Source organism: Melospiza georgiana, chromosome 9 (genome assembly GCF_028018845.1).
Source record: "Melospiza georgiana isolate bMelGeo1 chromosome 9, bMelGeo1.pri, whole genome shotgun sequence".
NCBI lineage: Eukaryota > Metazoa > Chordata > Aves > Passeriformes > Passerellidae > Melospiza > Melospiza georgiana.
Window position 1 is genome coordinate 27,614,219 of NC_080438.1, and position 27,734 is coordinate 27,641,952.

General features: G+C 47.0%; 1 protein-coding gene across 1 annotated transcript in view; it reads right to left on the reverse strand.

Moving 5' to 3' along the window:
* Positions 1-267: 267 nt before the first annotated feature.
* The window catches only part of PLPP3 (phospholipid phosphatase 3), a 43,067-nt gene continuing 15,600 nt past the window's right edge, over positions 268-27,734 (reverse strand). The window contains exons 2-6 of the mRNA XM_058030044.1: positions 19,196-19,353; positions 13,739-14,022; positions 12,695-12,752; positions 5,606-5,782; positions 268-1,250 (exon numbers count right to left, since the gene is read on the reverse strand). Coding sequence (XP_057886027.1) covers positions 1,125-1,250; positions 5,606-5,782; positions 12,695-12,752; positions 13,739-14,022; positions 19,196-19,353 — 803 coding nt within the window. The 3' untranslated portion in view covers positions 268-1,124. The remainder of the gene's footprint in view (positions 1,251-5,605; positions 5,783-12,694; positions 12,753-13,738; positions 14,023-19,195; positions 19,354-27,734) is intronic.

Below are 27,734 nucleotides of genomic sequence, written 5' to 3' on the forward strand. Positions count from 1 at the left end.
CCGAGAGAGGCACAGCTGATTTCCCACCGGAGTGACCCAGCAGAGCACAGGGCCTCGTACTGCCATGGCGCACCCTGGGGTGGCCAGGGAGGAGGAGGAGGATGAGGAGGAGAGGAGGGGATGCACAAACCGACTGACACCCAGGCCGGGACGTGCCGCCCAGCAGCCCGTCCCAAAACTGCAGAATAAAAGTTTCCCCAGGACTCAGCCCCGGGGTCGTAGTGCGAACTGAACGAGTCTTCAGCAGAGCCGCCGCTCCCCCGGCGCAAACCGTGGCTCCCGTGCATGGAACCTGCTGGGATTTTTCTCTGGGGGAAATGGGATGGCTGGGAAGTGGAGGATGCTCTTTTCCTTTAGGGAGGCTCGGGTGGGATGAGCCCTTGGCAGGGAGCGAGTGGGGAGGAGGAAATGTGGCTTCTCTGTGCGGAGGAAGGAGATCTCCGGCCTCACTGCGTGTCTCGGGCCGCTCGTTAAAGGCATGTAGCGTGAGCAGAGAGAGCAGAGACCCTTCGGAGACCTTGGACTGGGCAAGCTTCTTCTAAATTAAGTCACAGTATGGAAGAGAAGAGGCAAAAATAAACTAGGATCAAGAAGAGAAAAAAGCAACTCTTATGAACCAATCCCAGGTCTTGACTCAGTGCTGTTGCTCATACGTAGTGCTATACAATTTAGTCGTGAGTTGGTTTTTTTTTCTCGCAGGCATTGGAAATCTTCGTAGTCAGAAAAAAACCTAGGATGGCCAGCTTTCCAAAAATCCCTTAGTGTTCACTGGGCTGGGAACAATTTGGCGTTCACTACAACATGAACACTCAAACCAATTGCACATCCAGAACTCCGGCACCTCTCTTTGTTTGTTCGGCTTTTTGTGTAGTGTGGGTTTTGTTTTTCTCCTTTTTCATTGTCACCTTTGCCTTAGTTGACCACCACCACCCCTTTCATCCAAATGTCACAAGTTGAAAAGACCACAGAGTAAGACTTTACTGGTCGGGCAAGAAAGTCTCTCCCTACATTCTACTGTCTGATGAGATTTGAGAGCAGCAGGTAGTTGCTGTCAGCAGTCACTTTTTTTTTGCAAAAAAAAAAAAAAAGTTTAAAATACAACACCCATCTGATTCCTCGAAGTTCTACACCATGTTGTGATGATTATTCCTCTCAATGATGTCCACAGGTGAAAGGATCTCCTTCCGGATGGGAGGTGGAGGCAGGCAAGTCTTTGTCTTGGGCTTGAAGAGATCTGAGACGTAAAACACCTGCAGGAGTAAGTGGAAAAGGCAAACTTAGCCACCGTGGGTGATGGTTTGCTCAAAAAGCTGGTTTACAGAATATATACACATCTTTAAGCTGCAAAAATAGCACTTTTTGAATGTCTGCCTGTAACAGCTGTGAAATCCCAAGTGCCTGCTACCACCTTTCTGTACAGCAGAGTAAAAGGCTCAGACCTCACAAAACTGTAAAAACATGAGAGGACAACTTGATTTCTCACTGCGTCATCACCAAGTGCAACACCCAGACCTCTGCTGAACGGGTTGAAAAGCCAGGAAACAGATCCACGGCCTGCACTCCAATAAAATACCAAAGGTCTCCAAAGGGCTGGCCTGACTCATCCTGGAGTCAGTGAAACAATTCATTCAGACAGACATCAGGTAGCCAATTAAAAGCTTTCAAGTTAAAACTGTATTAAAAGCTATCAGCAGTGAGTCAATGGCAAGCCATGCCCCACCAAGGCACCAGTACAGAGCTGGGGTCTGGTGGAAGCCAAAGGCTAAGGAGAGGAGAATCTATTCTTGACTCCTTCCTAAATATCCCGTGATGTAACCCCTCTCCGGGATGTGAAAAAGCCAGTGCCTGGCAGTTTCGGAAGGCAGCAACACAATAAGAAACAAAGTGCTGGGAGGAAACTTCCACATCCTCCTTTGGCAGTAGCACGAAGCTTATCAGTCCTCCAGGACCGGGACACTTTCACCCTTGCCAAAGCTCAGCCCTGTGCCAGAAGGGAAAAGAGTCAGACAGCACAGATCCTCTGGATGGAGCTAGAAATGGCAAGGATTCACCATTTTGTCACCTCGTGCCACAGCCCTGAACTTCTGTCCTGCCACTGACTGTCCCTGCCAGCCCAAGTTTGACAGCTCATCTCAGAAAGCCTTAAACCGCAATAATCCCAGCTGAAGCCATGGGTCTGCTGAGCAGAAATCTCAGGATGAGCAGCACATGGATGTAGCAATCAGCAGTACATTTGTTTTTTCTCTCACACCACTCAAATGCTACATTTAATCACCCAGATAAATCAGGGGAAAAAATAATTTCAAGGTGTTTAAAGAAATAATATTAGATTATGACTTCCAGGCTGAGTAACACAGGGAGAAAGCAAAGGTTTGGTCTACCTGCATCTCCACATTTTCTAACCACCCAGAGCCTTGTGCAGCAGGTCAAGTCGTCCTTGCAAACAACTTTTGCAAGCCCCTATCAGCAGAGCAGATAAGGCTCAAGCTGGACAGAGAGCAAAGCTGCTGCACACAGCAATTTACTCCTACAGCTCTAACCAGGGATGAAGGAGGCTGGTGCTGCTTTGTGCAAAGGCAGAGAAGGAGCTGAGGTACAAAACAGTTCTTTCCTCAATGTATATGCTGGTTGCTGGCTGTTTGGTTGTGTAACAGAGCTGATAAAGCTGTTTACAGGGCATCCAAGTGGCAGCCTTTGTAGGTTTGGGTAAATAACAGGATCCAGCTGATGCTCCCAAGGATCACAAGCTGGAGTCTGGCCCCTTGCTGCAGCATCCCAGTGTAAAACTACATTGAACTGCTCTGGCACTGGTTTTCTTTTGGGCTGTTGATAACTGCAAACCCCCCATTTGTCTGGTTTGGTGCATTTCTGGTGCCATCTTGCTCATTCGTCCACCTCTGAGAGCTGGATTCAATCAAAAAGGTGTCCAACTTTGCACGAAGATAGCCATGACAAATCAATTTATGGGAGGGGATTGCTGAGTGCAAGAAGCATCTGGGGAGTGCTTTGAGTCTGGTCCTTATTTTTGACAGGAATGAGTTATGGTGGACTGTCATCCTGGGTATTTTTGCTTTTACTGTGCTGCTTTTCAGGTTTCATTGAAAGGCTGGTTAAGGGGTTTCATTTCTCTTTAAACTGTATTTCACTTTAACATGGCTGGAGGTTATATAAACATTTATAGGAATCATGAAACGTGATCTTTGGGGGTTAAAAGTGTGTTAAATCCTCCTAATGCTTGAACTGTTTAACACAAAAAAGGACTAATAAACGTGCTAAGTTTTTCACTTGGATTAGCTCCATTTCCTGTAGAAGGTGCTCTCCACCCATAAAGAAAACTTGATGGGAGAAGACTGAGAGCATTTTAAGCCAATATCTCACATTTCCACTTAACAATTCCTATTACTTTTCATCCTATTGAAGCAATTTTTAATCATATACAGAGAGGTTAAAACAACTCCTCTGAGCTAACCAGAGCAACCCTGGGAGCATGTCCTCCTGACATCTCCCCTTCTCCCTCTCCCTCAGATGAGACATAAACCACACAACACACAGCAAGCTGCCTGCAAGGCGCAGAGAAACTATTTCTATTTGAGAAATCCTCGTTGTATTTCACCCTGGCTCCATCTCTGAATGTTTCATCAGCTGGAAGTGCTTGACATTAATGTCTTCTGCTTGTTATTTCAGGCACTGAAAGACAAACGTGTCTGCTGCAGCACGACCTGGGTTGAAGCTTGGGCAGCCTTTGGAGATGAAATCCACAATTGGTTTCTACTGAAAATTATGGCCTGATAACTGTGGTGTTTTTACAGCTCTTGCCTATCACCAGGGTGGACCCTGAAGGCTTTGCTGGGGGAAGGGGTGGCTGGGAGCACCCAGGGTGGGAGGTGAGGAGTCCCCAGGTCCCTCAATTTCAGAGCAGCCTGTGCAGGAGAGCTGGGCAAGAACGCCCAGGACATACCAGGGATTTCAGCAAAAAGCTGCTAAACTGCTCCTTCAGTGCAAACTCTAGGGTGTTTTGGGATGACTCTTCCTCTTGTCCCTTGCTGCAACTTCCCAAAATGGAGGAAAATCTGCCAGGCCCTACTAGGCAAAGACTCCCACCAGCAAAGCCAGGTTCTGGAGAACAGTACACTGCTGGTCCTCTGCAGGCTGAAGGAATGGGACAAGGGCTGGGCTCAAACCCTGCCCCGAGTCCTAAGCTGAAGCCTGAGATGTTCCAGGTTACTGAGCCATTCCTGCAAAGCATTTAGACACGACTGCCCCTTTTACCAGCAGTATGGGAGAGCAAACCCGAGCCTGCCTGGGAAACTCCAGGCAGCTGCTTCCTATGACACAGGAAAACTATCCCAGCCCTGCCACAGCCTCCCCTTCCCAGCACAGCTCCCAGCTGCCGGAGGGCTGGGAGGGGACAGCCAGGCCTGCTGCTCTCTGTCCCAGCCAGGAAGCATCCGGACACCCATCCCAAGCTCCATCCGGAGAGCTATTGTCCTTCTGGAACCACTGCTGGGACCCAGGGATGCTCTGCCTGCTCCCCACTCCCCTGCCACACTGTGCCTGATAGCCCACTTCCCACCACAAAGACTTCTCCCACCATCCCCTCGGGATCTGCCAGCCCTGCATGGGATGTGGGCACCGGGCAAAGGCAGAACCCAACAGCTACTGCTCACAGAGTTAATAATACTCCATGAAAATGTCCCAACAATGACATTTTTGTTTTGGCTTTGGAATATTATCAATGAGTGGGAAGTACATAAATAACCTATTTTCTCTCCCTGCAAAATGTAATATTGGTGGACTGAACTCCTTGTTCCCAAGGCTGATTTACTTTTAGAACAGTAAAAAAAAAAAAAAAAAAAAACCCAACAAAAACCCCCACAAAAAGTGGTGAGTTATTAAAATCTTGCTTTTGGGGAGTTAACACAGACACAAAGAACTACCACAGCCCTCAGGTCCTTTGTGTCTGTCTGAGGCAGCTGCCTGACCAGGCTCCCCCCCATCCTGCCAACTTAAAACATCTTCACGTGTCACTTTGAATTATATGGCTGTGCAATCATGTCACCCTTTGGAGAGCAAGTGGCACAAGAACCAGCCCAGCAGCTGAAGAGAAATGGGCACAGCTTTTGTGGGCCCCTTTTTCAAGAGCCCTTTAGACCCCTGAAAATCTATCAGCCATCAGCCACCTCCCCATGTCAGGCAGACACCAGTTTGTGGAAGGATTGTGTGTGGAAGAGCCATAATGCCAAGCACTCCAGACTCTCTGCTCAGCTCCTGGTGGAAAACCTTGCTAAGGAGCCTAACTGAGAGCACTGTGGGGGTGAATTCCCACAGAGAGCAGCAGCACAGGGAAACAACAGTGTAGCAGTAAAGAGAAAGGAAAAGAAATACTGTTCAGCTGAGTGCCACTGAGAACAGCCAAAGCTTCTGGTGGAGAAGGAAACACCCTCCCTTGGCTGAACATCTTTCAGTGCCCCCAGCTGCCTGGATCAAGCCTTTGGAGCCTCCAGCTGTAACAGGGAACCACCTGAGCTGAACTGGTGGGTTGCAAAGGCCCTGCTATTCCCCCAGGACCTTCCCAGCACTGTTCCTGCCCATTTCCCCCACTCACCACGCAGTAAGCCACCAGGGCTCCCTGTGCAAAGCCTGCCAGCACGTCGGTGGGGTGGTGCTTGTGGTCGGAGACGCGGGACAGCCCGGTGTAAAAGGCCATCATGATCAGGGTGAACTGCAGCAGGGGACGGAGCAGCCGGGCTCCCTTCCACGTGAATCTGGCCTGCAGATAGAACTGTGGCAAGAGAGGGAAACAAAAAAACAAAAAAAGGTTGAGTTGGTTTGCACAAATTCACCCAAAATGCAGCAGTGACTGCGCTGTGGGGGTGGCTATGGGGCCCTGTGGCTCAAGGAGGGGGAGTTGATAAAATGGAAGGATGCTCCTTGCACCTGTGTGGCCTCTGGAGGGACTTTTAACCCATGGAAGGGATGAGGACAGAGTGGATGGGTACAGCCCTTCCTCAGTGAGCCAGAAACAAGGGATTGGGACCCCCTGCACCCCAGCTCTGCTTCAGCCTCCACACAGCACAGCATCCCAGCAAAGACATTCCTCCCCAGCATTATTAAACATAACAAAACCAAGGTCCCACACCTGGGGTATTCAGGACTCATACCATCTCTCAGAGGGAAAGGAAGAATCAATGCATCATGCTAAACCTTCAGAGCCATCCTGAGAACTGCCACACATGGCCACAACCACCAACAATGTGCACAATGCCACCCTCCAACGCTCCCATCATGTTTCCCCTCCCGAGCCCCAGGGTTTGAGGGAAATAGGGAGCAGCTGCCCCCCTGCACGGCCTGGGAATTCCCTCCCTGGGTGGGAATGCCAAGCAAAGCCCCGGCCCAGCCTGAAGGAGGGCTCTGGGGTGATGTCAGGCAGACATTGTGGCCCTGCCGTGACTATCTCGGGCCCGCTTCCGCCGCGGGACCGGGCACGGCCTGTTCCTGTGGGAACGGGGAAGCGGGGCGGGAAGAGAGGGCAGGAAAACAGCAGCTCCTGCCGGGGATGAGGCAGGGAGGAAGGCTGTGGGAAGGGAGGGAGGGACACCCAGGAGCCTCCAGGCTCGGGGAGCAGTCAGGCTCAAAGGGTGTGAAAGTGCTGGCAAATGCTGCTCGGCCTCTGCAGCCCAGGCCTGCTCTGCCTGCTCCTGAATGCAGCAATGGAGTCAGACCCCGTGGGCTGCAAAGGAGTTTACTCCCCATTTCTGCTCCAAAATGCAGCACTGGAGTCAAACCCCTGTCCCTCAAGGGGCTCTGCTACATCAGAGGGATGCAAAGGGATGTACTCCCCATTTATGATCCCTTTTACACACCCAGAGCAGTTTGCACCGCCTTGATATGAAAGGGGATGAAGCTCTCACTGGGTTCCCTGAAACAACAAATAACTTAATGACAACATAAAAGCAGAAAATGACCTGTAAAAGCAGAGCTAACTGGGAAGCTGATAAGGGGGAAGCATCATTTTGGCCAATTCAGTATGTTTGGCTGTTGCATAAACACTGTATCTGCCCCTTTTTGGAAAGAACACACACTGGGCTCTACAGAAGAAATGAAACATCCCATTGTCTGAATGGAGCAGATGCTCCAAATTATCCAGATTGTTAGCCAATTAACATGGAAGGGAGCAGCACCAGAACAGCTCAGTGCTGGCTAATGCACATGGTGATTCTGGGGAATATATATACAAACCAGCCCAAGCCTGGGAACAGAGCCACAGCCCCATGGAGCCCATCTCACAACCCATACCACGGTCCCTTCCACCCCAAACCATTCCATGATTCCATTTTCATGTTCAAGAGCCTCAACTCAGCCCAGGTGACACTGCAAAACTCAGGTTCCAGTGTTCCGCTGCTGCTGCAGAGCAAAACTAGCTCCAAGCATTATACATTATAAACTATCACTCAGTTCTACCAGGAAGACTTGAAACCTGATGTCTCATTTTCATCTTCTGTTTTTGTCCCATCAAATCCCTTAAGAAGGAAATTTGCTGCTGTATAACCTGACATTTGCCACTTTTGCACAGTCTGGACATCTTCTCAAATCTTTCCACCCCACAAACCTGAACTAAAAAAAAGTCATCTAGAGGTGAGGGTGCAAAAGTATCAATTAAAAATTAGCAATAAAAGCAAACAGCGAGTTTGAAGACACAATAAAGTAGGCACTTCTGGTACTGAACTGTGTCCCTCATGTGCAATCTTCAGCCCTGGAAAAGGAGCAAAAAGCAGTGTGGCACCATAGGGGGTGTGCTGGGTGTCCCCCAAATCCTCACCACCCATGTCACACTCACACCTGTGTGTCTTGGAGAACTAAAACCCACAGATTTAGTCCTGTGCTCCTCAGACACTGCAACACCACTGTGAGAAGCTCAACTGAGTTCCTTTTGCTGCCACAATAAAGGCCATGGAAAAACTGCTCTTTATTCCCCATTCATACGGACAAAAAAAAAGAGCATAACAGCACTCCTCCTATTCCACAGGCATTTTATGAGCATGCAGTGTTACAAAAACTGCTCTCAAACACCAGGATCCCCTAAATACTTTCGAGGTAAGACTTGGGATGCTCCAAACTTTGCCTCTGCCCACGGTATGAAAGAAAAACCCAGTTAATAGGACAAGGTCAAGAAGTGAAAGTAGAATTTAGGGGCTGAAAGGATCAGAATTTCCCTAATACAGGAATTAGTGCTATTACCAAGAAATGGGAAGTTCCTGGAAATTTATCTGAAAATCTGCTTATGAAGGTGCTTTTGTTGTTTTGGTGGGTTTTTTTTTCATTTGGTTGGTTTGTTGGTTTTTTTTCTCCTGGGAGCAAATCTGAAATGCTGCCTGCTACAGACTGACAGATTTGGATGGGAATGTGGAGCTGGAATGGAGCCCTTCCCAGGAGGGGGTGGAAGAGCAAGACCACAACCAGGGTTATTTCCACCACAGATCATCACAGGGCAGCAAAACCCAGGAGCACCAACAGGAGCAAGGGTGGGAGAAATGGGATCACACCGAGTGGGAGTGATTTGGAGTTCCCATCCGCTGTCTCCTGGCAGAGGCTGGGATACCACAAAGCACATGGTTTGAGGGATGTCACATCACTCTTCCTGTGCCAGGGGACTTCCACAGTGCTGCTGGGGAGTGCCCACAGCACACACAGCCTCTGAGCAAAGCCAGGAGGAGCTGGCAGGGGACACAGGCTCAGAGCAGCACCTCCAGCCTCTGGGGGCTTTCTGCTCTCCAGAAATCCCTTCACGCTCTCCTGCAGCAGGGCTGGACTCCATCACCCCCTCAGGCACACCTGGAGTTTCCTTCTGGGAAACAGCTGGGCTTGTTCCTGGCTGTCTGACCCCAAGTGATCTCCTTCTCCATTCCTGCACCATTCCTTCTCAGCCCCATCTGCAAGCAGAGAGGCACCCAAAGTGCTACAGGGCCAAAACCTCCCCAGCCCAAACTCATCCCACTGTAATGCACTGCCCTGGCTGGACAAAGCCAGCTGGAGGCTGGGAATGCACAATGTGGCTTTTAGCACCAAGCTGGCCACAAGGGAAGGACAGGAGATGGGCAAAGACCTCTCAGCCTGTGCTGTCTGCCTCTTCCCTGCCTTTGCTGAGTGCATAGCACCCTCTCACCCCATCAGAAATATCCCCAGCGGCTCAGTTCACAGCTCAGCCTTGGCCTCTGATGTAATTCCATTTTATTCTCTTCCTTAGGTCACCACTAAACTCAGCTCCAAGTCCACAACCACCACAGAGGCTCCTTCACAAGGGCACATCACTGCTCAGCTGTACCAGGGCACCTTCTCCACCCTTCAGCAAGGAGCTCCAGGGAGAGGCCTCACATTCCCCCAAAACATAAACCCAGCTCCATCTCTCATTTTCCATTTACACCAGCAGAACTCACCACAACCCACTCTGAAGCCTTCTGCCTCACCCACAGACACATATTAAACACATAGGGTTTGCTTGTATTTTATCCAGAATCAGCCAATGTTGCTGAGGGATATTAATTCAACTTTCCTGATATTTAAATTTAGCTTTTCTGCACCCTTTGTGTGATTTCAGGCAACTTCGTGATGCCAGAAAATCAGCATTACGGTCTCACATGCTCCAGGGGAGTGGAAAGCATCCACTGTTCCCTGCAAAGACTCCCCCACATCCAGAGGAACAAGACAAGGAGGTGTGGGTCAGCTCCAGAGGGCTGCATGGAATAAGCTGTTCCATACCTCCTCTTTCCTCATCCTGCTATAAATACATATTACAGCTTGCTCAGCCAAGGGGTAACAAAGCAAGGAAAATTAGGACAAAGAGGATTACCCAAGAGTTATTTCCCCTTTTAAATTTTTTATACAAAGGCCTGATGTTAATTGAGTATTCCTGGTGACAAGAAGGCTGCGAGAAACTGAGCCCTGAGGTGTCAGCATTCAGAACCAAATCCCAGGGGATTTCACTGTGTTGCAAGTGCCTTTCTCTGGGACTTTTCCCTCAAAGCCCTCCAGGGCTTGGCATCTATGAGTGTTTTCCTGCTAGGAGCCCATGGATAGCACAGGGCTCTGCTGCTGTGCCAGGAAATGGGGACGCTGTGGTCACTCAGCCACTGCACACCAAACCTCTGGACAAATCCAGCCCCAAAGCCCTGCGGGGTGCGTGGGAATCCAGGGATCTTCTCAACAGCCTGACTGGAATTTTCTGGCACCCGTCTCCACCAGGTGAAGCTAACTTGAAAACATTTTAATTCAGAATGGGCTCTGAGAGTGAAGCCAGGGAATGCCAGGAAAGGCGGGAAGTGACTTATCCTTGAAATATGAAGTATTGTTCAACCAGGAACACGCTCGGGACACCGCTGACCTGCCAGGCCTCTGCAGGACACGCTCAGCCCCACAGATCCCCCAGCTCTGCAGCAGCTCCTGGCACACTCCTGCCATCCAAAGTGTAGGCAGCAACCTGCTGCAGCACAGCCCTCACTTCCCAGGAACAGTCAATCAATCATTTTGTCTTGATTGAGATGGTCCCCTGATTAAACCCATCAAAAACACCTCCTGCAGGCCCTGGCATGGTGGATGCCACGTTTCTAAGCAGGCTTTCAAAACCCCAACTCATTCATTGAGGTGGGCAAGACAGCAGGGTTTATCTTGCATCAAATAAAATCCCTCTGGCTTACTATAATCTCTTTTTTCTTGTAATTATTGTTTTGATATTATCAGCCTCTCCAATGTGTCAGATTTTCTGCCTCCCTTTTTCTATGAGATTTCTCTGTCAGGCTCCGGCAGTGACCAGGGAGCTGGAGTGATAGAGAGCAGGGTGCTGCTAGACAAGCTGGAATCACTGGATGATTTAGGTGTAAGAGAGCCTTAAAATTGTTGCCTCACCTGTCTTGTCTCAAGTTGCCTTTTTCTCCCTTCAATTTTTCACCAAATACTTGATGTAATTTTTCCTGACTTCTTAAGACACAAGGCAACTGGACAGCTGGTCAGGCAGAGTCTGCTACCAGCCATATCACAGTTTTGGGACAAGGTGAAAATGAGAAATAAAATAATTTTAAAGGGACTGTCCCCTGCATAGAGAGGGGTAAGTGGAACAGCCTGTTGTTCTGGGGGGTGTGGGAGTGTGGGGCAAAGTCTGGTGAGTGCCGACAGCTCAAGTGCTGCCATATGGGGACAGGGAAGGGCAGCAAAGAGAGACCAGAAGCATCTCTGTGCTCCGAGGCACCACACAGGAGCTAAACACCACTTCTAAAGCCTGCTGCAAAGTTAAAAACAACATCAGGCAGCAGGCACTGGTGCAAAGCAGCAATGGGAAATGAGCCCTGCAGGTTTTCTGTGCATCCTGTGGGAACTTGGAATGCACTCTGCAGTTCTGGGGTCTCTGTCCCCTGAGCTCTGTACTCCCATTTGCTTCTCACCTGCTCCAAAGTGCTGGAATTTCAGAAAACGCATGAAAAAAGAAAGTTTGTCCAGCAACCTGCAGCAAATGGGTCAAGCCCTGGTAGAGAAGCCATCACCACCTTAACAGGGACTGGCAGTCCTTGCTGCTCCCAGATGCTGGGCTTGAAAATACCTCAGGGCTGACTTATCTGACAGCTCAGAGACCTCCCCAGGAATAAATGACTGCTCTTGTGAGCGATGGCTTCCAAACTCAGCTCAGAAAGCTTTATGATGGGCTGAGCATCCTGTGAAGCATTACCAAGGCAGCTCTTCATTGTAATAGCTGGGAGGAAACGGCCAAAATGTCTGCTGGAGAAATTCAGAAGTTTTCCAAGAACAAAATAAGAGGGAAAACAAAGAAAGAATTTAATACACCGCCCACAGCTGCCTGGAAAGCCCAGTGATTCAGTTACAGGAGTTGCTCACAGGGAAGGGGATCCAAGGCTGTAAAGGCAGGAGGGAGCAGTGGCCACTCATCTTTCCCGAGGGTAAGGGCTGGGGGGAGCACTGCTGATAGATAAAAGCTCATGTTTCATGTTTTTATCAGCGCAGTGCTGTTCCTCTGCTTGCAAATCTGAGATTACCAGGGACGGAGGAGGAGCACAAATCTTAAAAGCAACACAAAACTTGATTTTCTATGAAATAAATAACGTAAAAAAGAGGAAAAGCAGGCACGAATCCCTCAGAAGGGCGTGTGTGTGTGTGTCCAGCCCGTGTGGGCAGCGCTGCCTCCTGCAGTCCTGGCAGGAAGCACCTTGGCAGCCGCCCCGGCCCCAGCCCAGGCGCAGGAAGGGCAGAGCCATTTCTCACTGACAAAGGAAAACAAGTCCCAGCCCTCCCCTCCGGAACCAGGCGGGCAGAGGCTGCTCCACCTGCTCTGCTGGCACATTTCGGAACCAGGCATCACCTCCTGACATGGCCACGCAGCACATCCTGCCCCTCCATCCATGAAACATTCTGGCTCCCCCAAACTCTCCTCAGTGTGCAAACAGGCCATCCACAAATGCAGCAGGATTTGGATTTAATTGCCCCCTTGGCCACATCCCAAAGCTGTACACACAGAGCTCAGCTATCATCCCAGAGTCTCTATCCTAAAAAACACCACAGCAGCTGAGGGTGGATCCTCCCAGCAGCAGCTCAGACTCTTCTTTTCCAACCAACTTTCCATGTCCAACGCTCATCCTGCCATTACTGGCATGGAATGTGGGATGGGGGACATGGGATCAATTAGTTCACTTACCACCAAGTACAGCATGGTGTACAGGGAGAAGGACGCGTGCCCAGAGAAGAAAGATTTCCTGCAAAACAAAGCAGGTGATCAGAACCAGCCAGCACAATCCTCAATATCACAATTCTCCCTATAATATGGTGATTTGGCATCTGAGGGTGCCAGAGCAGAAGGACTCACAACCCCCAATCCTTTTGGTTATAAAACCCCTGTTATCCGCCCTGCCTGCTGCTGAGGCAGAAAGCAAACGGATGGACAGGATGCTTGCATTGTTTGTCCCTTCCTGGCTTACTCAGGGGACAGCAGTTATTTCCAGGATAACCCAATAACTCATCATCTCGCCTCAAATAACCGGGAAACCCTGAAGAAATGATAATAGAGCAACTTCTCTAGAAGCCTGATTGCAGTGTGTGGAATGTGCCCCTGGAAAAGTCAAAATTTGGCATCTGATGGATGTGGTAGAGCTCCAAGGGGAGGCACTGGCAGCCCTGCCTGTGTGGTGGAGCCTTTGCTGAGGAGAAGCTCTGCTGTCACACACGGGACAGCTCAGGCTGCTCACCATGAGCTCAGCTCTGGGGGTGAATTCCCACAGAGAGCAGCAGCTCCGGGAAACAATGGTGTAGGAGTAAAGAGAAAGGAAAAGAAATATTGTTCAGCTGAGTGCCACACTTCCCCAGGGAAACTGCTGCCCACTGGAAAATGGATTTATGGCCTTTGCAGAAAAAGCAGCATTTCATAGAATCCTAGAATGGCTTGTGCTGGAAGGGACACCAAAGACCAGCTTGTTCCACCCCCCTGCTATGGGTAGGGACAGCTTCCACTAGACCAGGTTGTTTTGATCCCCATCTAAGATGACCCTCTAGGAATAGGGCATCCATCCACAGCTTCTCTGGGAAATCCACCCTGTGCCTCACCACCCTCACAGGGAAGAATTTCATCCTAACATCCAAACTAACCCCACTCTCAGTTTCAGATTCACATCCTCTATTGCAGACAGAGAAACCCAAGCCACATTTAGTGTCAGCAACCCTTGGCTCTGGTGCCAGGGGCTCTCACCTGGCTTCCTGCACCCTGCTGTCACTCCCCCTGCAGGTGTAGTTCTGGATGTAAACTCCCTTGGCGCAGTTGATGGTGGAGAAATCCAAGTCACAAACCGCCAGGAAATGCGGCCGCAAGCGCCCGACGGACACTTTGGCAATGTCTGTGAAGGACTGGCTGATGGCACAGCCAAAAACAAAGCAGCCCACTTGCTTGTAGAGAGCTGCCACGTAGGGGTTCTGGATGAAGGAGCGGGATTTCTCCTTCAGGTAGTGGATGCGGTAGAGCTCTCCCGTTATAATCTGTGGGGGAAGCACAACAGAGAGGTCAGAGAGCAGGAAAAACGCTGGGCAAATGTCAATTCTTTAACTTCCTTTCTGCCTCTGTCAAGGTTGGGACTGAAGCCATTCATGTGGAAATGGTATTTGTATTGATTGATAGATTGAAGATCTATCTGGAGATGGTGTTTTGTATTCAGGCTCAAATGTTTATTATTTCTTATCTATATTACAGTCTTACAAGTTGTGAGTTCTACAGCATTCTACTAACAAGCTACAAAATGGCTAACTATCTTTCTCTACAAAGTCTTTTAGGGCTAAACTTTCCAATTAAGAAATGACACCTAGATTATTTTTACTTTTAACCCAATAACCAGTTCATCACGTCCGGCAATGTGGACTTTTCTGACCAATTACAAAACAATACCCAAACCCTTGAAGAAGAAGGTGAAGAAGAAGATGGTGAAGAAGGACCAGCCACCCTAAAACTTCCATCCTGTCTCATATATACTGCTATATTCTAAAACCTTGAACTCTTAAGTTTTCCACCATGTGATATTACACACTCCCATTCAAACTCCACACCCACAGTCGCAGTTCTATAATTCAATTTTAGAAGCCTCCTCCACAGCCTCAGGTCAAATATAGTATTTTCTTGAGGGTCTGTGCCTTTCAGCACAGAAAGTTTAAAATTCTCAGCACCCAGGGCTCCAACAGGCAAAAGCAGGGCTGGGTGTGAATGCAGGACTGAGACAGCTCTGGCATGTCAAGTCAGGAATCTGCTTCTGGATTGAGGAAGAAAAACCCATGGCTCAGTATCTCTCCATCCTACCCCTTGTCCCTCCCAGTGTTCAGCATGTTGTTTATGGAAAAATCCAATAAACAAAACAAAAGAGTAAATTTTGGGTTGGCACACTGGCATATCTTTACAGAAGTGAAGTAACACCCCAGCATAGTGGGAAAAGAAAATTGACATAAACCAGATAAAGAATTAGTGTGTGTTGGGAAGGAGAGGCCAGACCCACTACCCTCTTATCAAACTGATTTTGGAGGAAAATAAACCTACATCCTGCTTATCTTCCTCTCTTAAAATCATTAACACAACAAGGAAAGAAACAGAAAGCCCCAAATTTTTCAGCTTCTGGCCCAAAACTTGTTGCCAGAAGACCCAATTCAGACCTCTCAAGGCCTCCAAAAAGTATAGCTATTTTGGGGCATTTCAAGGTGTCTTGCCATCACCTGGCAGCAGATTATGTTTTTCTTGTGTCAGGGGTGGTGAGGTTTGACAGTACTGCCATAAATCACTGTCAGGGAGCAGAGGATCCAACTTCTCACACTCATGGCTCTTAAGAGGCAGGTTAATGAAAATCAGACTGTGAAACGAAGTCCAAATGTCACACCTCTCCCAAAGAGCCAAAGATTTAAATTGTTCTCCGTCATGCTACGCACCTAAATTTTAGGCTCTAGATTTACAGCTTTAGGATTTCATTCATTACTCTAAATGTTTTTATACCTGAGTAATAAATCGAGGCAGAGGTTTTGTGGGGTTTGTTGTTTTTTTTTTTTTTGGATGCCCCCTTGTCCCTGCCTCTCTGTAGTCACGGGGACTGTGATATGTAAAATTAACTGTCAAGAAAAATGCCTTCATGTTAATCCCTTTCTGGAGCAGCCAGCAATATTCCTCCTGGCGTGGCAGCCTGCCAGCCATAAGCAGGAGACGAGGCTCCCCTGCCTACCTTTTTTAAAAGCTTGGCACAACCTTTGGAAACTAATAAACTGGAAAAGTATGGCAATTAGACTAAGAAGAGTTGAAGCTGTATCATTGTTTGAACTCACTCGTAGCGGGGCTTGGAAAAACAAAGGTTGACCTAAGGCAGCTGAAATTGCAGCTAAGCAGGCTTTATCAAAGAGAGATACAACTGTAATAACAGAAAATAAATGCCAAGCTAGAGCAGGCTCTGCTACCATGCACAGAAATTCTCTGAGTGGCTGCACCACCGTTTGGGGTTTAAGCGTCACAGCTGAGATTTCCTCTTGGAAATCTAGTCGTGACCAAGGATTGTTTAGGGAGCTGCATCATTTTAATCCTCACGGTCTCCAAAGACCATGGTTTATCTCCATTTTGAACCCTGTTCCAGCACAGGAAATCTACTGGCGTGAGGCCTGCAGAGGGAGGTTGTCCTGGATGGACACAGAGGCTCCTGCACTCCCAAAACCTAAAGTCACAAGAAGGGGAGCTCTGAGGCTCAAAACTCATGGCTTTCAAAGAGGGAAGACCAGACAAATTAAGGATGATATCTGACACTGGGAGATGTGCCATTACTGCAAACTCACAAACAGATCCACTCAAACCTGAGGCTCTTGGCCTGGGGAAAGGCATGTGACCATTTTAAACAGGGACCAACAAAAGTCTGGGGATTAATATTTCTCTCTCACCGTTGGTGGTCTGGGTAATTGCACACATGTAGCAGATTGTAAATTGGAGCCTTCACTCCCTCACTAAAATGCTGCTGGGTACCCAGGAACCCTCCCCAGCTAGTGAAAGCCATGGATCAACTTAATGAGTAGCTAAAAATTGGGTAAACTTGGTTTTTTTGGCAGTGCTGTCCCAGATAAAGCAGGACGGTGAAAAACTAATGCAGCACAGATGTGCACAGACTGGAAGGACATCCTGAAAAGAAAACAAGTTTTAAAGATATCAAGCTGCTTCTCATGCCTTGAACTCCTGGCGAGCCATCCACTTGGGACATGTGCCATTCCCAGGTGATGGGCACAATTTCCTGGCACATACATTTTAAAAAGTTGGTCATTAGAGAAAAGCCAGTATCAAATTTTTCTGTCTGTGAATGCTTTTTGCAGACTTTCAGTTGTCAAGTCCATTTTATTGTTATTATAAGCTATCACCAGCAATCCAATTAGCCTGTAATTACTTTTAGAGCTTTTCTAGCCACTTGCTTTTGGTGTAACATTCTCTGTGCTAATCACATTGCAGCATATCACCTTCAGTTGTAAAACAGCCAGCTAATCCAGGTGAGTCACTTAGATCACCTAGCAAATTAATTTAATTAGGAATTTTTCATAGCCCTTTAAGACCTATCACATGTGGGGATAGGGGTGCCCCTACAAAGCTCAGGAGTATCACCTTCCCCTTCCCACCATCCAAGAGACCACCAACATCATACCAACCACCTTCTAGCCCAAAGAGCAGCCAGGAGAGAGGTGAGAGTGCACAGCCCAGGGGCACAAGCCTCTCCAGTGCCATCTGCATGGAAATTTGCCTGAAGTCAGTAAATACACAGATATTAAAACCAAATGCATGTCCTCTCCCATCCTGAAGGAAGCAAAGGTCTCTCCTGTGCCGTTTACTTAACAAACTCTCTGGGTGTCCTCAAGCCACTTAAAACATGACCTGGACCTTTTTACCCCAGGCTAGACTGCCTGTGACGCCACGTGAAGCGAGGGTGTGGAATTTTGGCTGCTCCATCCCAAAAGCCAGCTCCCTGGAAGCGCTCATGACCACTGCCCTGCCTTCCAAAGGAGCGCACTCAGTGCTCTGTGGATTTGGAAGGAATTCCTATTATGCTACAGTAATTCTGGTATCTGGGTTACATCTGAAAAAGGAGGTCAGGCTGACTTGAATTTTCCATGCAGGCTGCCATAGCAAAGAAATCTGTTGCTTCAGTTCCTCGTTAGCCATTTGTGTCACTCAACAGCAAATAACTGAGCTTTCGAATTTACCTTATTAAGTTACATTTGTTGTGGGCACAGTGAAACCAGGGCAGAAACATCCAATTCTTTGGGGATTTTCATTCTCTTTTAATTGACCTGCTATTTCGTGGTAGAGAGTTGATGGATCACACAGGCAGCTGATTATGTTTCCAGTTTCTGTTCCAACTCCTGTATTTGCCACTGCCTCATTAGGGATCAGAAGCACACTCTGCATGGAGCTGGCGTGCCGATAGCTCCGGCAGTAATGCGAAAATGAGAGGCTTTTTCATTTCATTTTTATGGCTTTTCCACACTCAGGGGTCATTCACCTGCAGGGGGAAATTCTGCTGTGTTTATAGAATTGGGGGCCTGGCACCTTGTGGGCTTGTTTTGGGGAGGGAGGGGGCAGAGGGACAGGGCAATTTTGGGGATCTGCTTTGCTGGGTGTGTGTATGTGGTCAGGGAATGATGGAGAGATGAGGAAATGATGGAGAGATGAGGAAATTATGGAGTTATTCACATCACACAAGGCTGAGGATGGAGTGTTACCAAAGCAGGCACTGTGCCATCCTAAAATATCTATTGCCCATGAAAGGAAAGGTGAAAGGAGAACAAATGCTTCTGACCTCTCCATCTCCATCCCTCCCAGCTGAAGGAGCAAGAGGAAGGTGGCACTTCTGGGAAAGCACCTGAGCTGTTCTGGCAGCAGGTGAGAAGGAAAAAAATGTAGGTACTTTTCATAGGGGAATTTCATCTTAGCTGGAAGTGTTTAAGCAACAACCTGGAGACAGCTCTTGTCTTCTGCCCCAGACCAGGCACACATGGGCATCAGGAGGCTCAACTTATGGGCTGAGTTCAGCTTTTTGGCTGACAAATAAAGCTCTTACCATGCAATCATTTCCTAGCACAGCTCTAGAAAAACTGGCAGAAGGAGAATGAAGAGGCATTGGGAAGGTGGGACATTAACTACATTTTAAAGTAGGACCCTGGGAACATGCTCCCCACAGAAGGTTTTAATTGTCTTTTAAAAATGCCTGTAATATGCAATCTCTTAAAAACCTAACACTAACCTGTTAAATTTTCCAGGCACTGGTTAGCTGAAAAGATGTATCCTTTCTTTGTTTTTTAAACCTTATAAAATAGGCAAATACCATGAGTTATTTGAATAGTGACAAACCATGCCAAGTCCTTACTGACACTCGAGTGTTTTTGCCTCTACTCTGAACTCTCTACTGGAGGGTGGAAAAGTTCTTGTGAAGCTCACAGACTTGCCCAAACAGCTTTGGGCCTGTTTACAGGCTTCAAGAGTAATCTCATTCCTCTCATTACAAGCTTTCATTTGTAAATATTTGCAACTCCACGCTTACAAAAGTCAAACAATCCGCAGAGGAGATGTGCTCCGGTAGACACCGTGGCAGCATTAGCAGGACAAAGAGGTGCCAAAAAGCCCCTGCTGGGACAGAGGAGGAGGTTTGGAGGTGGCACTCACCGCAAGGATGGCGATGAGGATGCCTGCAGCACACAGCACCGCGTCGTTGATGGTTTCCACGTTCTTCTGCGGGTACCTGATGCTGTCGTCGTCGCAGTAGAAGCCCCTCTGGTAGGGCTGGATTGTGCTTGTCTCGATGATGAGGAAAGGCAACCCGGCTACAAAGAAAGGGAGACAACCAAACCCATCAGCAATACAGGCAAAAACAAGCAGTTCACAAAAAACCTCCCAAGATTTAGCTAGAAAAACCCTTGCAATCCACGCATCACCATTCCTGGTGCTTTTCTTTCCATCTTGTTATCTTTCCAAAGGGAATAGCATTGGGATTTGTTTTTCCAAGCTGCTCTTGCAGGGAGAAAGCATCTCCTCTGTTATGGTTATCAGATGTCTGCGCAGCCTGGTTCCAGTTAAGCCCTGCGCGCTGCAAATATTAACTTACAGGAACAGACCCCTGGAGCAATCCCTCTGCAAAAGGCCATGAAAGCCAATCTGGCCCTTTCCTCCGGGGAGGGCGCGATGCTCCTCCGAGCGCGCCGGGCAGAGCAGCCCAGAGCTGTGCAAACAAACACGGCAGGATCGAGTATCCGCAGGGCTCCTCTCCTCCCTGGCCAGCCATTCTCCATCCCCATCACCTCCCTGCCTTTGAAGCCTTCCTTGGCTCTCTCCTCTTTGTATTTGCAGGGTGTATTGACAGTTTCCTGTTTGTACCAACTATTGCATCAACCATGTGCTTTGGGCAGCTGTGGGACACACATCCATGCAAGGACCAGAGCACTCACAAAAGCTGATGAACTCCCATCCGAGCCTGTTCACCTTCAATCACAACAAAGCCACGTGAACTCTGGGTTTTAAATACTATCTGGGAACCCTCTGTGCAGGATTCCTGTGTCTGGACAGCTTGGTTGGATCTTTGCACCAGGCAGGAAGCAGATCTGCTCAAGACCATGGGGTCAGGACACACATTATGGGGGGCACACCTGGAAATTGTGGCACGTCCATAACTCCACATTTTTTTTAAGTTATTCAGACAAACACAGCACTGCCTCAAACCTAGAAGGGTGTTTCCCAACATCAATGTCACCTTGCGCAGGGCACCCTCCTTCCCTTTGCCTCAGTTTCCCCATCCATGTTTGCTGTCAAGCCCATCATCCAGAGGAGCACTACATCCCCACAAAACCAAGCCCCAAATTCCCTGAAACCCATGTTCAGAGTAAATCACAAGCCACAAGGTACAGGAAACCCTCCTCCCACTTGCAGAGCGAAACCCAGGTAAGGGGAAAAACAAATGCACAGTGGTTCCAGCTGTCCTTGGGCCAAGACAACAGGTCTCACACCCAGATCCTACAGAAGGCATTAGGGAATACTTGTCAACCACTAACTGGCTTAAGTATCTGTGGGTTTGTTTACACAGCTAGCAGTCAAAGACATCAGAGGGTTTTTCCTTCTAAAATGAATAAAAATAATAAATAAAAAATGAAGCGCTGTTGGGTCTGACCCAAAGCTGTCCACAGCACATTTGTAGTGAACATCACCTGCTAGATGTGATTAGCCAGGGCACCATGCACGTTGTTCAGAAGTGTCACCAAAATAATGTTCCCCATGTTCTCCACATGAACCACTCTCTGGATTTCACTTTGCGCAATCCCCTTTGGCTGCTTTTCCTATATGCTAATGGGTTTGCCTAAGCCAGGATTACTACAGGGTTTTGTTAGTCTTAAGGAAAAACTCCATTGCCTGTGAGCAGGGACAACACATACTGAAGTGAAATTTTCAGGTACTCCATAGTGGTCTAGGCCACCACTCAGGGCCACTTTCAGATCCTCTCAAAAACTCTGGAAATGGGTTAATTTCAAGTTCTGGGCTCTGATCTGCTTGGCAAGGCGGGACAGTTTCCACCACATGTGTGAACTAGCGAGGAACAGCTCCAGAACTGCCTGCCCCGCTCAGATTTGGTAAATAAAACCGGACACCTCGTGTGAATCCAGCTGATCTTCATTCCACGATTTAACCGTTTTGATGCCCAGCCAGCTTGGCCCCAGAGCCTGCCTGTGGTGCCAGCAATCCCTTTTTAATGGGTCACTTAAAAAATCCTTAAAAAATCCTTAGGTTTCCCGGTGAGGAATGGCAGGGGAGAAGCGCGATCCGGCTGAACTCGGGGAGCAGACACACCACGGTTACGTGGCTCATTGTTACTCCTCCAGTTCCTCTTGCTAATGGCTTTCACATGACAGGTCTGTAAAACACATGTTCCCACAGACAATAAAATACACCTGAAAGCTAAAACCGGCCCTAAAAAAAAAAAAAAAAAAAAATTAAAAAAATAGAATTAAAAAAAAAAAAGAGAGACAATAGTGTTCCTATATATTCTGTGAACCCAGGAATAATAAAGATTTGTTTCTCCTTCATTCATTGAGCAGCTTGGGGTAGTATTTCCGTGTTTCAATTATATGTACACTTGCCACAGCTATAATAAGAGTGTAAGTGACCTATATGGGACACATTTTCATAAAGCACATAGGCATAGTTTGGAAAATCCAATGGGTTTGTTTTCTCTCCTACAAACTTGTGGTTTAGTGGGATATTGCCAATCAAGTCTTGATATTTTTCCAGCAAAACACTAACCTCAGATTCCCCCTTTTTTTTTTTCCTTCCCCTCCCCTTTTTTTAACATGAGAAACATAAACACACTCCCTATAACTGAGTGAATATTACTCAGAAGACATAACATGCCTTTGATTTTGAGGGCTGGGTGAGAGGCTGCTCTTTCACCCAAGGAATGGAAGACTCCAGCCCATGGCAAACAATAAATTGTGCTCAAGATGGCTCTTCTTCCACGAGGTTATTTCTTGGAGGATGGGCTGTCTGAGGGACTAGGTCACCACCCACATTTTTTTTGCCAAGGGGGTTCCAGCATGGAGAAACCTGTGGTGGTGCCAAAAGGCTGGCAGAGCATGGGCTTTGCAGAAAAAACATTACAGAGGGAAATCTGGAAGGAGACAGAAAATTAAACACAGGGGGAGATGCCTTTGGGATCCCTCAAACAAAACACCACAAGACATTATTCACACTAGGAGATCTGCCCGAGGCAAAAGGATCCAGAAGTGGGGCTTACAGCCCACACACCTTGGAAAGGGAAGGCAAGCAGAGTAGGGCTGTACTGTGAGGATGGAACATCTGTCCTCATCACCTCTCCTGCCCCAGTCTGCCTCTCTGAGTCAGCATTTCAACAGGGAATTCAGAGTGTGCATGCATCCCTGGCTGCTGAACCCCATAAAGGTGTTGAGTCTTTGACCTCCACCACTTCCCATCCCTACACATGGTACCAAACTATTGAGGATACAAGAGGTTCACTTCAGGAGTGACCTGCACTGAAGTGAATGACAGATGTACATGGCAGGCAGAAAAACGACACTGATTTTTGGGATGCTCAATTTTCTGCAAAAATAGTACTGTCTGGTCATTCTGTCATGTGCAGACCAATCGCAAAATCTTTAGGAATACTGCAGAAAGGCCTCACATCCTCCTTAATACCAGTATTTCCATGCTGAGAAATGGAAATACTGGTATTAAGGAGGATATGAGGCCATTATTTTCTATATGGACAACAGAAGCCTGTGGACCATGTCCTAAAGCATGGACACAACACTGGCACATCCAAAGGGAGCTGTGCAACCAGAGAAGGGCTGCTACCTCATGTCATGGGAAATTAAAGTATAAAACAAAGGGATTTGCTTCTTCCAATGCAATAAAGGTAAACAGTGCTGAAATTACCTTCTGACCTGTAACATCCTTCACAAGGCGAAGAAAAGTTTCTTCTCCTTGTACAACGGGGATTTTCTGCTTTAAAAACAGAACAAGGAAACCCCAAGCACAAGCTTTTATCCAGCTCTGCTGTAAGAGATCAAACATGGCTCCAAACCATAACAGAATTCTCTTGGGGACTGATCCTGCCCCATCCAAACAGGCTCAGCCCTGCTCCGAGTGGCACGGAGCAGGTGTGGACACTGAGGAATTGTGTGAGGCACTGCGGGATGCTGTGGGGCTGGACATTGAAAAATGATGTTGCTTTTGTTGGGAGGAAGTCCAAGTGACTTGGTGACCCCTAACTGCTGGTGTCCTGCGCTAAGGTATTTCAGAGCACGGTTTACATTTATTTGTCTTTCCATTTAATAAAGCCAATCGAGTTTGCAAGGCTAGCACCAAGGAAAAAATATTCCTTTCTTTGCTCAGCACCTTTATGAAGAGGCAGTTAATAGGCAATAATCCTGGGAAGGCTGGCAGCTTGAAAGCTAAAACCCCAGCACCAAGCCTAAACAAAACCCCCGTGTACTCTCTGACCAGCTTGAAATGTGCATAAAAATCAAAGGCAGGAGAAAAAAGGCCTCTGTGTTGGGTACAGCACTTTGAATCTCAGAGTCTTTGAAAAGTTAGCACTTGTGCAGATTTAATAGGAGGAAAAAAAAAATTAAAAAGGGGATAAGCTTTCACTGGCCACTCATCAAAAAGTGGAAGGAGAGGAAGGCAAGAGGCATTTGGGCAGTAACCCACCCAGGCCACTCTCATCTTCCCAGCCCAGCCTTCACCTTTGCACCAAAATAAGAACCATCACCACCTTCTCCTTTTTAAATGTCTGGTTTTGACAGGGTTTAGGTTTATTTTCCCTGTTAAATCTTTGTTCTTTAACCCTGCAGGTCAGTGGGATGTTGCTGGCTATCCCAACAAAGCAATGGTAATTTATAACAAGTATTCCATGATGCTTTTGCCTGCCACTATCCAGACTCTGGGTTTCACTAGATCAGACATCTACCTAAATAAGTGTAAAAGACCATTAATTAATTTGGCAGGGCTGAGTGGGGTATCTAATTCCTTACTCAAGTCACACTGTAAATATTTGGGTACCTACAAGAGACAGGCTCTCTATTTGAAGTACTTAGTGGCTGATCCTGGGTACATACAAACCTTATTTGGTTTACAATATTTGTACATATTTAAAAATGCATATAAACTAGATTAGGCTATGGTGGGCTTTTATTGGGGCTTTAAAAGTTGGCTTCCCAAAACTTTGAGAGACGAGCTGCAGCACTGCAAGGGCAGCCTTGGCAACTGCTGTGAGAGCGAGCAACTCCTGGAGCCAACTTACACTGTACATGTATAAATATATATATAAATACATAAATAAAAGTTAATAACCCAGAGAATCGAAGTATTTCCACATTTCTGCCATATCAGGCATGTGCTGTCAATCAAAACAGAAGCCAGCTCTGCACCAGCACTGGGTGTATCTGAAGGAATGTGAGGAGCGTGGTCAGCTGAGAAATAATCTCAAGGGACCAGATCCGCAGCCCAGTATCAGCCAAAATAAGGATCCTACTGCACACTGGATCAAGTTATTAAATTCAGATTTTTAAAGGTCTTGAAAGCAACAATGATATGTCTCCATCCCAATGTTTTTTGACTGAATCTGGATATTTGAGGACCACATATTCACTAGGACAAGGAGACAACTGGGCTAACCATCAGCTCTGCTATTTTACTACCTGCACAGTCTTAATTGCTCTTCACCTTGATTCCAGCAGTCCAGCAGACTGATCTGTGCATCTGCCTGTATTTTGGAAACATGTCTAATATCTTTGTTTGCAAAACAGATTCCCATTCAGCTCGATTACAGTTCCACTACTCTCAGCTGACACATGAGGAGAGAAAATTCTCCACACAAACAAACCCTAGACTTTATGGTAAAACAGGTACCTGCTTTAGAGAACTGAAGAACCTATAAACAAGGATCAGTATATATTGCATTTCTCTAATTTGACCTGCTTGGAAAAGTTCTTGGGCACAATGGGTTGCTTTCCAAAAAAAAAAGGAAAAAAAAAAGGAAAGGAATTACAAATTTAAAGTCAGTTAATTTTCTACTTGCTGCAGGTTTGTTCATGTAACTCCCATGAACATCTGCCCCATCTATATTAATTTGTCTGGCATCCTTCCTATGAAGAGAGTGACATTTTTGTTGTCCATTTCACTATTTTTATTTTTCAGGTAAATTGTAGGAACTTCAAAGCAAACTTCACCATTTTAGGCCCGCCAGATGCTACAGATTCCAAAAGACTTCCTAGTGGCAGACACAGGTTCATTTTCACTTAGATAGTATTTTCTGGGTTCTTACTCTTTTGGAGTTTATTTCTTTGGTTTTTGTAAGATGGATAATCAGGAACACTAGGCAAAACATCTTCTCATGCCTGTTAGTGCAATAGCAAACAAGAAGAAAGCAAAAAATATTTATTTTCTATATGGACAACCCCATAACATCGATGACCCCTGGCTGCAGTGGTATTTGAGAAGTGCCTTTAAAAGGTGATGTCAAAAGTGACAAGAGTCCCCACCTGCTGCCCAAACCCATCCTTGGAAATGTTCAAGGCCAGGTTGGATGGGACTTTGAGCAACCCGGTCTACTGGAAAGTGTCCCTGTCCATGAAAAATACAAGCTTTAAGGTCCATTCCAACCCAAATCATTCCATAATTCCATGACACTCATCCTTTGTGGTTAATACCCCCCTGTGCAACCTGGAGCATGTTTATTAACTCAGCCATCCTGGGAGAATATCATTATAAAAAGGTCACACAGATACTTTAAGCCAAATGCCAAATTATCCTCTTGCACTGCAAATTCCTCTGGATTTGAAACCAAGGGTAGAAATACTTCCTCATGTGGCTGGAGCACAACGTGCCAGCCTCACACTCCAAGAGCTCCAGATCAACAGGAATGCTGCCATTGGTTTTTTCTGGGAGAAAAAGTGCTTTTAGTGAGTAGCTGTCGCCTATTTTCAAAGATAAGGACCACATACAGAGGAAGAAAAACAAGGGAATTCTACAAAGAGTGTTAAATTGTTCTTCATGGGAGTTTGGCGTGAGCTGATGCATTAAAAAACCTTTATATTAAAGTGCACATTTATTTTCAATAACCTCAGAACTCATTAATAAGAACAAAAGGTCCTATCCAAGCCACAATATGTAGCTCCTTAAAAAATTCTGCATTTGTGGGATAAAACAGATTTAAACCAGACTGGCCAACCAGCAAATTTGGACTGGGTGAATATAAAAGACATTACCAACAGAAATCCAGAGCCAGCTGAACATGATGGAAAGAGCAAATTTGGAGAGGGTGAATATAAAAGACATAACCAAGAGGAATCCAGAGCCAGCTCCAGCCAAACTTGATGGAAACAAAGCCATCATTTCCCATTGTCTACAGCAAGGGATAAAATGCAACACCCGTGAAAATCCCCAAGTGTCAACACCTTTTGAGGCACCTCCGCACATCTATGTGCTTTAAAAGTCTCACAGATATGACAAACCTGACCTAGGATGACCCAGCTTGAACAGAGGGGGAAAAAATTAAAAAAAAATAAAGATGTGCCTGTGAACTCAGCAATGGTGAAGGCCAACAGCTCGTGTGAAAAACACACTGTGGCGACTGTGACGTTTCCAATTACAAATGGAGCGAGCAGGGCTTGCTCTGCTGGTCAGCAGGGTTTGGAATGAGCCTCTCACACCACTCCTCTGGGCTCTGCCTTCGAGGAAGGGCTCAGGCCACTGCCCAGCCCCAGCAACACTCAACACCCCTTTCTTTTGGCAGGAATCTAAGGGATTTCTGCTAAACCGGTGGCTGAGCAAAGCAGTTGTTCCCCTTTGTCCCTGTCATTCCACTGGCTGGGTGAACACTAATATTTCCCCATGTATTCTGCTCATATAGAATCACAGAATGATAGAAAAGACTGGATTTGAAGGAACCTTAGAAATCACCTAGCTGCAACTCATGCACAGGGATGTCACCCATAGATCAGGTTGCTCAGGGCCTCATCCATCCAATTCATTGCCCTCTACTCAAAAGGAAAATTTTGTGAGATGTAGGTGCTGTTTTAATCCATAAAATAGCAAGCAAAAACTCCTTGTCTTAGCTTCTTGCTCCCAAACACCCCAACACAGAAACCCTGGCTCCTCCTCTTTGCACAGACACCCCAAACCATAACAAGAACAGGTAGAAATATAAAACTGAAGCCAACGTAATGCAGCCAACAAAAGTGTATTATTTTTAACTCAGTAAAGACACAAACCGTATGAAGCAAAAATAAAGCCAGTTAACTTAGTCAGCATTAGGTCTCTTAAACAAAAATTCATCAAACTTCATCACTGAACTTCCTAAACACCTTCCTGAGCACCATGGCCAGGCAGTGCCACTGTAATTAAGGACATTTTTGGGAGCAACTGCCCCTGTGCAGGAGGCAGCAGAGCCCCTGGCCATAGCCCTGAGCCTACCACCAGTAGCTTTTTGACCCAGTTCTGTCAATGTACCTATTGTAAATGCAAAATCCTTCTTCGGATTTGAAGCAGCAGCCACCTGCACAAATAAGGCCGGGTTATAACTCTGTAACCCAATACAAGCACTGGAAGCTTAAAAAGTTTGTATTCCAAAAAGCACTCCTGACCTCTTCCTTAAAAGTTCACTAATCACTTTTAATTCATAATTTATTTCCTCTTAATA